General features: G+C 36.7%; 2 protein-coding genes across 5 annotated transcripts; one reads left to right on the top strand and one right to left on the bottom strand.

Moving 5' to 3' along the window:
- Positions 1-2,535: 2,535 nt before the first annotated feature.
- Fnta (farnesyl transferase alpha) lies at positions 2,536-5,723 on the bottom strand. Its single transcript, XM_046632667.2, has 5 exons — positions 5,193-5,723; positions 4,595-4,949; positions 4,291-4,491; positions 3,932-4,118; positions 2,536-3,810 (listed from the first exon to the last, which is right to left on the bottom strand). Exons 1-5 carry the CDS (start codon positions 5,329-5,331, stop codon positions 3,685-3,687), a joined length of 1,008 nt encoding a protein of 335 aa, XP_046488623.1. The 5' UTR covers positions 5,332-5,723; the 3' UTR covers positions 2,536-3,684.
- Positions 5,724-5,968: 245 nt separating this feature from the next.
- LOC124222074 (serine/threonine-protein phosphatase PP1-beta catalytic subunit) lies at positions 5,969-10,697 on the top strand. Of its 4 annotated transcripts, none has more exons than XM_046632662.2 (7): positions 5,969-6,226; positions 6,691-6,762; positions 8,364-8,851; positions 8,968-9,066; positions 9,281-9,520; positions 9,614-9,763; positions 9,839-10,697. In XM_046632662.2, exons 1-6 carry the CDS (start codon positions 6,175-6,177, stop codon positions 9,716-9,718), a joined length of 1,056 nt encoding a protein of 351 aa, XP_046488618.1. In that variant the 5' UTR covers positions 5,969-6,174; the 3' UTR covers positions 9,719-9,763; positions 9,839-10,697. The 4 variants fall into 4 exon arrangements, with proteins under 4 accessions (XP_046488618.1, XP_046488619.1, XP_046488617.1 ...); XM_046632663.2 differs by having other exon boundaries at positions 5,970-6,226; positions 10,542-10,697; XM_046632661.2 differs by having other exon boundaries at positions 5,970-6,226; positions 9,614-10,697.
- Positions 10,698-11,899: the final 1,202 nt, after the last annotated feature.

Below are 11,899 nucleotides of genomic sequence, written 5' to 3'. Positions count from 1 at the left end.
AAATACTATTCGCTCTATCATAGTTTGTAGATTACCCTTTAGCTACAATCTACGACGATCTCTTGATGTAGGTACTAATGCACCATCTTAAACGTTCACTTCTAAGAATCTTCAATTCCTCGATAATATCTCAAATTATTCAGCTCGTCATTTTACTGACCATGTTGTGGACCTACCGAACCTGTGTAGACCCTTACTGGCTGTGCATCGCGGCATGTTGGGTTGCCTATCAACACGGAGCAAGGAACGCGTCGCACGAAACATCGATAATGCTGCGGACTAAATTACCGACTCCAAGGGTGTCAATAAAACGGAATAGGCAAAATAACGTGTTGAGATGTTGACTCAGAAACCCTCTGTACGAAACGCGAAATAAGATCAAAATACCAATTTGGATGTAATGAAGCCTGTTTGATAGAAATATTTTTCCCACTGGCAAAGCCGTTATGTTCTGGATCGTGAAAAATCATATAAAATCGAGAGCTGTAAAAATTGTGTTGAATATCATTACGAAAAAACGAATCGGGTAGCATTTTCTAATCGTAAGTTTTCATGATCGATCGATCCAAGTTCCAAGCCCACAATATATTAGTAGTACATGTACGCTATGTGTAAACATTTTATATAGGCTGCAACTGCGCTCGAAGAAGTAAACGCTTTGAAAATTTTCAAATTTCACAGGACATATGGTCCCGCTTTAGGAAAGCTTTTTTAGGATATTCAAACGACGGTATAATACTATTCTCCTCTCTATATTATACCTTCAATAAGCACCCGTAGAAGTGTAGCAATATTGAAATCTATCTTCTATACATACATAGATAGGAAATATAGATATATGCATATTCGATACATGTCTCTTCAACTTCAATCGAAAAAGATAATGAAGCATGATGAAAAGTTTAGAATTTAAACAAACGATGATTAAAAAAAAAAAATAAGCAACGAGAGAAAGAAAAGCAACTGACGCATAGGTAAGAATATTAACTATCGAGTACGAGAAATCACCCGCCTAAGAGTAATAATAAGAAACTTCAAATCGTGTTATGGAAAATCGCTGTGATTATCATATTCGCGATGGAAAATTCCTCACTGAACGAACCCCATGGCTGCGCATTATTCAACAAATTACTTTGACTATCCAATCGCAGAATAGCAACAACGCGTTATAATGACACAACCACTAGAGATAATTATGTAAGGATGTTGAGGATTAAACGACAGATTCCGAATCGCCGCACCTTTTTGTCATAGAGGGAAAGCTTTACCGATCGTGTATACTGATATTACAAATCATTTCTAAAATGCGACGATACTTGGAAGCTATCTATTTAAATTAATAGTCAAATGTATGTTCAATTATTTGCCGAGAGACGGCTAAAAATTTCGCAACAATTTTCAACATGTTGACCAAGATCTAACTGCTCAAAATTCGTAGACGAAAAAAGTTATAGTACTGTATAATTGAAGAGTCGAATATAAAAGTAAACCATATGTAACTAGGCTATGGTACGAATTTCTTAACGCAATTCGAGAGCGACGTCGTACTAATAAATTGTTTTTTCCATCATTTTTATTGGCGTGGATAACGCTGGATAACGGAAGAATGATAAAATGATAACACAGCCGGACAGGAAACGCAAGCTTGTAATTGACGGCTGCGTTGATTTGCTGGCCGCTTTTTAATTCGCCTATCGAATATTATAGACAAACATCTTTCCACGACGAAAGCAAACCTTTCATCGGAGCTTCGCCATAAATTTGAATTAAAACTATCACTTCTGCGCTACAAGTTCGATAAGTACCTTTTTAATCCGAAAAATTTAACTCGAGTACGAGAGTTTAACTCGCGTCTGTGTGGTTCGTAATTCTAATAGGAAATTTTCCCAGGTGGAGTTGTTTCTCTATGATTACCAGGTGCTGATAGTAATTAATGTTAATAACAGATGAATATATCCGATAAAATACGTGCGTGATAAGTGGGTATGTACGCGCATAACACAGCACACAAACACATACAATGGTTAAATATTAAATATATATATATATATATGGATTTTAAAAGCGAAACTTACATGACGATATATTTTCAGTGTAAATCAAGTGTATATGTATATATCGTGGCAAGACTACGTGTTTCATAGCTTTAATCTTGACGTCACGTTGGAACGGGTAACACATTTCTAATTGCAAAGGTGACGAAATTTCTCTAATTTAATTAACGCACCTCGGTAATCAACAAATGGACCGATCAGTCCGTTGTTTGGTAATTTCAGATCAGAACTTATTGAAACAAATTGAAATTTATCCTTTCCGCGATTTTTTTTACGTTCTTCAATCTGAAATCATTTAAAATCATAGGGTTTACGAATCCGTATACAATTTGCTTGGTATAATCATCAGCTAATTAAACATTTGGACCTTTTTTTCCTTTTACTGTTTTAATCGGATTTGATTAACTTCGAACGAGTGGAATACGGAATAGAATTTGCAAATTCTAGCATTGCAAATAGATATGTGTTTTTGCCACCAATCGGAACGAGTGTGTAAAATAATTGTTTGGATGTTGGTTGTTAAATGTTTAGGCTACGTATACCCAGGTCGAGATCGAGCCAACGCTTTCATCCGGTTTAAATTATCGATATTCAAATTTTTGTAATATAATCCGATAAAACTTCAAACTCTCCATTTATCAGTGGACATAGCAGGATGAGACCCGCTGCATGAAAGGTTTGCCAAATTACCTGAACGTACGGAATTGTAGCTTAAGTGCGAAACGACCGATATAGTTGTATGCAGACCTATAGGTACCCTGTATCCTAAAATGCTCTAAAAAAATACCATATCGCGGTGTAACCGCGTTTAGCTGTTAGGTTCAAGTTTTTAAGTACCGTTATTAGGTTGTTAACGTACTAAAAGAAACATTTATTTTAAATATTAAAATTAAAGTACGAGAATATGCTCACGAATCCGACCGAAGCGGCTGAATGGATTTTGTTGAAAGTATTGATATTTGTTTCGTTCACGTTCCACGAGATTAAACGCGTTGTGTTATTAAACCAAGAAGTACCTACAGTCAAGCCCAAGCCTAGCCAACGTTAATTATTATTAAAAATTGTATTATATCTGGGAATATGTAACTGTTTTATAAATAAATAAGTAATTACCGTTTCATCCGACCCTCTATTTTCTACGGATCATTGATCCGGTCAAAGTACGACTAGTTTATTGTTTTACTTGGATTAACTGCTGGGTAAGAAGGAAACGACGTATAAGGCTCGATTGACAAGTAAGTTGTTTCATTAAATATCTAGTTTATTTATGTACATACATAAAATGTGGATTGATGACGAAAATTTAAATAAGCCTCGGAACGATTTCTCAGTCATTAATAGCGGCGCTGCATTGTCTCGTCGTAATTGCCGTCAAACCAGACAAGAAATTCTAATGAACAAGGTACGAAATTTCGCGGTCAACATCAACTTGTTTGTTAAGTACAGAGCGCAAAAATTTCACTGTCAATAAGATGGCGTATCGAATTGATTTCAGCTAAAATTACGTCGTCACAGCAGCGCCGTCGTACTGTGATATCAAGTGTGCGAATTCATGTGACACCGTGTTAATTAATCTTTGTTTTGAATCAGTACTAGAATACACAGTACCCTGATTCAAAAGTAAGGAGTTTCACGTACATAAGACGCGTTGCCCGTCCTGCGAAGCGCTGTTGGACAGTTTTTGCAGTTGCTGACTTATATACTCCCAGTATCTCCTTCTTATTTTGTCGTGTTCCTCCGCCAGTTCTTTGCACAGCTAAAAGATACGGGAAAAAGTCAAGTGCAAGTAAGCATTTAGAATACTGAGATCGAGTTTTATTCATTTAGATTATTCGTGAAAGATATTTGTCAGGCGAAGGAAGAATGCTGTTGCTTACTGCAAGCGCACGTTCAATAGTGAATGGTGATTCTGGTTCTATGTCAGCGCCGTGTCTCTCCTGGCAAATGTCTATCATGCAGGCTAGCAGATGTATGCTCCGCGAGCCTCCTGCATACAATGCTTCGCAACTCTCGAGGACTTTTTTATTTCGCCCGAGTCCGCCTTCACCATCGTGCTGCAAGATGCTAATGAGAAAAAAGGCGAGAAAATAAGCAATGTCAAAATTTTACTTGGCGCTTGGTAGTTCGCAATCAATACTTGCATGAACTGTCACATTACAAGTGAATTTTTTTCTTTCCTCATTACCAGAAATATGTAAATTAATGTGACTATATTTTTTTGGCTACAGATACGAACCCTCTAAGATAATTCCATGCACTTTCATTCCCCTTGACAAGCTCGATTTTCTTCAAAGTATAATCAACTTCTCGTTCAATAACATGCGGCTCAAACTTTGTTGTATTATTCAAGACAAAGTAGCGTTGATTCCAAGCAGAATTATTTCTCACGTCGGCGTCCAGCAGTTGCTCAACATATTCCAACTCTCCGTCAAACAAACTGGCAATTGAATATGCACGTTTATTACTCTAGTAAGCAATTTTTTGTGCTTGAACAGAATACTACTTACGCTACGAAAAATAAATTCGTAAAAAATACTTGCTTAAAAGTTTTTATAATCCATTGGCGATGCTGCCACGCATGATAATTCTTCGCATCCTTTTTCAGTACATTTTCAGTCAGAGCTAAGTCCAAGCTTGGATCTTGGAGCCATTCCACGATTACCCTCCGGTGATGCCATACTTGGTAGTTTTTTGGAGTTCTTCTAATCATTGTTTCTATATACTTGAGTTCGTTCCAGAGGTTCTTGTCCAGTGCTTTCAATATCTCTCTCCTGTACTGCCATACCGTATAATTTGCTGAATTCAGCGTTATGCAGTCCCCCGTTAAGTTCAGAGCTCGCTCAGACTTTTCGCCAGACTTCAGAATGGCTCTGAAGTAATCGTATGCATCTTTGACTGTGAAAACGGTTTGAAACTTGATAGTTTTTATCAATTCAAATCGAAATTTGCAATGATTCACATCGTCGATTTTGCGTTGATCTCAACTGTTTATAAGCTAAATTATAATAGGTTACATCCACATTGTGGACCCACCTGATCGGTTATATTCTGAAAGTTTCGTGATTCGAATCTGACGCATAAACTACCAAGAAATAATTGACGAAACAATTGAACGAATTGAATATTTAAATATCTTACATGTTTCGGAATAGGCAATCGCGACAATTGGGTGAGGTCCATCATCCTGTGGAACAGGCGTAACGTCCTTCCATTCATTTCTGTCCCTGTAGAAAACCCAGGTGCTCGATATTTCTTCTTCTTCAGAAGAGTCAGACATATTTTCACCCGGCAAACGTGGTCATAAGAATTTTAACGAAACCCGCTCGACTTTAGCTACCGTCCTCCTTTCTTAATCCCACCCGATTTCTACCCGTATTCCACGTTCGGGTCCTACTGTATAATCTCACCGCATATCTCACAACCGCAAAGCCGCGGTCGCGAATTTCAGTGCTACCAACTTAGGTTTAATAAACAAAATCAAAGTCATGCGCATCGACATATAGGTATATGTCCGTGGTCATGCGTTCCCAGCCATCGAGGCATAATAAACAAAATTGAAGCGGTGCGATCCGAAATTACGCGTGGCTTACAGAACACTATGGTATCGGTCTATTGACCATGAAATAATCATACAGAAGAATTATAGAGACGAATTATAAAGCAAAATTAGAGAATGTTAGGTAGAATCTGGCAGACGGAACTGCGTGATGTGATAAATTTAAATATACCGTAGTGGAGTACTGGATAGCATACGCGCCATTGAAAATGTGTATACATGTGTAGATGGCGCTTATAATAGTTTTCACCACGGTTTTACATACAGACCGTGGTTTTCACGAGTGAAAAATGTCAGAATCAGGACCCAGTATCGGCAGTCAGTAACCTCGGTTTCGGAACACACGTTGCGTCGGGATTAGGCCGAGTGAAGATTTCGGAACGCGCGTATATCGCAAGGTCAAGAAAAAGAAGTTAGCGGCATCTGGTGAGTGCTTGTGATTGTAGTGTGTGGTCGAGGGTCAAGCCTCCAGGGCGAAGCGCCTAGTGGAAACAAGGAACTATAGATCTACTTGTTCCGACAAACGACTTCCTAGGAGTTGGGACCTAGAGTAGTGCAGAAAAAATGGCGGATGCGGACTTGGATATCGACAATCTGATACAGAGATTGCTTGAAGGTACGTCTAAAATATAATATAACGATACGGATGTCATGGCCAAAGTAATACCGTTTATCGCATCTCTTTACTAACATACGCCGAGCCTTTATTTCCCATGATATTTCACGTTATAATCGTAAACCAATTATGTGCTGTCTAGTGTGTTTTCTATACTAGCAATGAAAAATATCACTTCTTTCCTATACTCTCTTATCTCTTCTCTTTTTCTTCCCACATTACCGCTACTATTTCTCAGTCTATTCGTACATTATTATGAAAGAAACGTCGTTGGCTCACTCCACACTTGTCAGCTGTTTCCTATAACAGAGAAAAATTGGAAATAAACGACTAATTGTTGTCTTAACGGACACCGTTTGTCGGTATGGACACATCGTATATTGATTTTTTATTTGTTTTCGTAAAATTTTCTGTTTTTTTTCTCATGCTAACCGTATTTGTGGGGATGATCTTTTGCGGTAAAGTATATCAAACGCAGAAAGAACAGGTTCAGAAAAAGGCTAAACTTAAAGACATTTTTACCTCAGACTTTGTCGGTATGCCAATTTATTAATATATTAAAAAAAATTTTTTCTCATTGTTAATTTTTTCTTTTTTATTTCACCGTTACCATTTACCAAATGCATCCACATTAATTGTTATCGATATATCTATCAGTTTGCGTTCTCACACTATTGAATGCAACATCAGCACCAATCCTCCCTTTTCTTCATGTATCAATCTCGTATTTCGATACACACGGTCGAGCTCACACAAACCTTACACAGTGAAACGCTCGTCTTGAGAACAAAGTTCCATACCACTTCCAGCAATATTGTTTACCTTGCAAGATTTGCTAAATATAGATTTTATACTCCAAACACCACGTGGCTTTGCTCGGATTAGACTTAGGCTTCAAATTAAATTCGTCATCACCAAGGGGAACTAAATCTAGAACTATGTTTGTACGTTCTTGTCTTGCGACATTCATTTTAGTCAACTTCAGCAGTATATTTCTTTCAATATCTTGCCGTCGCTCTGTTAATTATCATTTTTATCTTTGTTGCTAGGCGCATGTCTTTTCTATATACATAAATTGCTAGTTACGTTTTCTTTCTATTGACAATTACCATCAGATGTAGTCCTTCTAACATTTAACAAAGAAGAAAAAAAAAACAATAGGTAAGAACTCGAGCTCTGCATAACAGAGAACTTGCTAAGTGCGGTAAATTTTCATTGCAACATGACAGGAAAACAAAAAGACTAGACTTTTATCCGCTGTTCGCATTATTCTATCCAATAAGTACAGGATGTAGTGTCATTGGTGATACGACGACCTATCTATACATTTTATTTCGTAATAGTTACAGTCATCGTCATGCAAAAGTGATCCAACTACACTGCACAGGCCTTCAAAGTCGTCTATAAATAACAAATTAACACTACCAAGCTGGAGAACATCTGCTTTATTTTCATTACGTCACTGTAAATACAGTCCATCTAAACTTTGCTTCGTTAAATTTTGTTTCTTCATTTTGTTTTGAAGATATTCTTTAACGACGGCGATCAACTAGTTGCTTATTCTTCGAAAAGTAACTAACTGTAACACAATATCCGACAGTCATTTCTAGCTTGTATAATAAAGCACAGAGAATTTTCTTTTCTTTTTATTACGTAGGTAACAGAATATTTGGTCACTTAACTTGTGGGTAGTATTCCAGCACTCCCCCCTGATCTTGAAATACTTTTAGCAACATCTCTTGGCAGAATGTCACCACACTTTTGCATAATTACTTTTTGATTTCCTTTCTCTATCGTCGTTCCAGTATAAACACAACGGTACTGTATAGTTGTAAATTACCAAACTGTATAGATAGATAGTAACGTAGTTATACATCGTAGAAAATAAAGATCCCAAAAAAAGATTTGATTAAATTAACCCTTTTAGCGTAGCATTTTGTAAAAAGTTAGTTTTCGGCACAACAAACTATTAAAGCCGTACAATTTATATCATAGTAGAGAGCATCAACGTTCTATGAAATCATAATTCATTCATTGTTAAACTTGCAAAGCTGATGTTGAAAAAATAAATCTGCCTCGATGTTATGACTCTACTAGCGAATACCGCTGACTATAAACTCGAAAATTTTGGACACAGTGCGAGGATGTCGACCTGGGAAATCGGTGGTAATGACAGAGGCCGAAGTGAGAGGCCTCTGTCTGAAATCGCGGGAGATATTCCTTCAGCAGCCGATACTACTGGAGCTCGAAGCACCGCTTAAAATATGCGGCGATATTCACGGCCAGTACACAGACCTGCTGCGGCTATTTGAGTACGGCGGATTTCCTCCAGAGGCAAACTATCTCTTTCTAGGTGACTACGTCGACAGAGGCAAACAGTCTCTGGAAACGATATGCCTGTTACTCGCCTACAAGATCAAATACCCAGAAAACTTCTTCTTGCTAAGAGGAAACCACGAATGCGCCAGCATAAACAGGATATACGGATTTTACGACGAATGTAAACGCAGATATAATATAAAACTGTGGAAAACCTTTACCGATTGCTTCAACTGCTTACCCATCGCCGCTATTATCGATGAAAAGATATTCTGCTGCCACGGCGGACTCAGTCCTGATCTCCAGGTGATTATTTAATTCGTATTTTTGAGAAAAGTTTGAACACTTTTCAGGAAAAGTTAGATGCAAAAACAAAAATTACATCAAATGATTAAACGTAACGAGTAACATTGGTTTTACAGGGAATGGAGCAAATCAGAAGAATCATGCGTCCAACCGATGTTCCAGATACAGGACTTTTATGCGATCTCCTTTGGTCTGACCCCGACAAAGATGTTCAGGTGTGTATAAAATGTATTAGAATACGCCGGGTGTAGCAGGATACAGCGTGTTACCTGTCTCTATTTATATCGTTGTGTAATAACTTATCAGATGGTTCGAAGCAACGGTGTACAGCACACGACTGTCTAAACACGCCTACAATGTTGATTCTGAGCTGCGTCCAGCAAGATTTTACAATGCGATGTAATGTGAGGCTGTTTTTCTCTCCCGCAGGGATGGGGCGAGAATGACAGAGGCGTATCTTTCACATTCGGACCTGACGTAGTTTCCAAATTCCTAAGTCGACATGATATGGATCTCATATGCAGAGCTCACCAGGTCGTCGAAGATGGTTACGAATTTTTTGCTAAAAGGCAGCTCGTCACACTTTTCTCAGCTCCGAATTACTGCGGGGAATTCGACAACGCCGGCGGAATGATGAGCGTCGACGAAACTCTGATGTGCAGTTTTCAGGTAATCTTCACTTTTCGTTTCTTATTCACCAGCGAAGATGACCGATTACTTTGATGCCCCTTTTCTACATTGTTCGATTTAAAATCAAAACAGATCCTGAAGCCTTCTGAAAAAAAAGCAAAATACCAGTACAGTGGAATGACTGCGCAAGGTGGCAGGCCATCTACGCCGCAGAGGAATCCAACAAAAAAGAAATGACCACCTTTCGCTGATCCCGCGTAGCAGCAAACACTTTCGTTCTAGGTAAGATGATTATAGAGAGAGAGAGAAAAAAACAAACAAGTATATTAATAAATATCTAATTTTTTATCTATTCAGACTGAATGATTTACGATGCAAATACTGTGAATACTTACGTCACATGATAAAATCGATCCCTGTGAATATAGAACACTGCAACAGGCCTCCTAAACGTCTTAGACTCGATTTGCAAAAAAATTTAAAAGAAAACGAAGAAAAGTTAAACTCCACTGAGAGACCTGCCATAAGTTCTCTTTTGATCTTTAGCTATTTTTCAGCTGGTAGAATTTTCATCGCCTTTCAATGAATAACGCGTTTTACTGAAAATATATAACGCCGGAAAGGAGGCAAGGGTTCAGTGACACATATTGAAGGAAGTAACCTAGTCTCTACAATTATAATTAAACAAATCAGATTATATTTATTAAATTATTGTTAATAATTGAATCAGTGGCAGTTGTAGACGATAATCACGACTCATGAATCACTGCGGTGAACGATTTGAAGAAAAGTATATAAATAGATGGGAGGAGCTTTAACTTACATTGAACGACGACGTCGGACGTTTTCAGTTAACTTTTCCGTGCATTGATCTCGCTTTGCTTTAGTTTATAAAATAACATTACCTCTTTTAAATCCAAAATTAATCAGCCATACTGAGTCCTGAAGATGCCAGAGACATTTAACCTGCTTAAATCCTAAATCATACCAACAATGTGAGTAAAAGTTGACCGAAATCCGTAGAATATTGGACTTGATTTTATTTTTCTATATGTTTCAGCTGTGGAACGTGTCACTACAGTATGTACACTAACTAAAAACTCATAATTCAAAATGAAACGAAATAAAATGAAAAAAAAAAATAAACAGAAAACTTGAATACTTAAAACGGGAAACGACATCTTCCTTATTACATCTCAATTACACTATTATCGCAGGATGCTTCTTTGTATAAAATATCGATCAATATATACATTTTTTTTTTTGTTCCTCAAGTTAGAAAAAGTCACTTTATCGACTGCCCAATTTGTTTATAAGGTGAACAAAATAAGCGAGTTCCGTCAACATAAGCACTAAAAAATAGCATATGTACTTCATATACTCCTTGCTACCATTCTCAGTAACAGTTATTCATTTTCTCTTACATGATGATCGATCCTTTTCTATTTCACTCATTTTTGCGTTTAGCAGCATTTTTACTCCTAATTATTTATTATTACTATTTGTTCGTTCAATTTCGACAGGCAGGTTTATATATATATATATTTTTTTTTTTTTTGCCTCGTCCTAACTTAATTATTGATAAACACTCAGCATACACAAGGAACGCCATACATACAACTATACCTTCGTGTAAATTATTGTTATTATTATCATCATTATCATCGTCATCATTGTTATTAATAATGTTATCATTATTATTATTATTGTTATTATTATTTTAATTATTATTACCGTCGGAAATCATCTTTTCTTAATCGCTTATTTATTTTCGAACGTAGCATTGTATCCTACAATTTACGGGCTGAGGCAGAAAAAAGAATATTCAGTGTAATAGCTGTCGAATTGAACCGCGTATAACATAGAGGACACAATGCTTACATAAAAATAGTCGGGTAATATGTACTACGATACTGTAATAGGGAAAAAGAAAAAAATTCTTTTGAATATGAATAGTTTTCAGTTACACACATACATTATTATTATTATTAATATAACATAAATATATATCATAAATATACATGTGTGTATATATATATATGTATATACATATATGCATTTAAGACCACAAATGAGAAACAAATACAAGAAAAAGAACGGAAAAAAAACAACAAATTTATAAAAATGAAAAAAAGCCCCAGTATTTTAATGACTCTAAGATGATGCTTCTACAACTAAATACGCCTTTATTCGACGTGTATTTTAAGGGGATTTAAATCATTACTAAGAGACAAAATGAATAAAGTAAAAGATGAAACAAGCTATGTAAATTAATCGGTATGTTCCGTTGAAAGCTATCTTGAAACCAATGGAATAACTATGTCACATGATAAATGTTGAGGGAATTTTTCCCATTGCTCTATTGTACAAAGTTAAGGTAAATACCCGAAATATACTTCGTCGCACTATATCCTACGT

The sequence above is a fragment of the Neodiprion pinetum genome, chromosome 6, assembly GCF_021155775.2.
Source record: "Neodiprion pinetum isolate iyNeoPine1 chromosome 6, iyNeoPine1.2, whole genome shotgun sequence".
NCBI classification, from domain to species: domain Eukaryota; kingdom Metazoa; phylum Arthropoda; class Insecta; order Hymenoptera; family Diprionidae; genus Neodiprion; species Neodiprion pinetum.
Note: the sequence above shows the minus strand (reverse complement) of the source record. Positions and strands in the feature narration are given on the sequence as shown.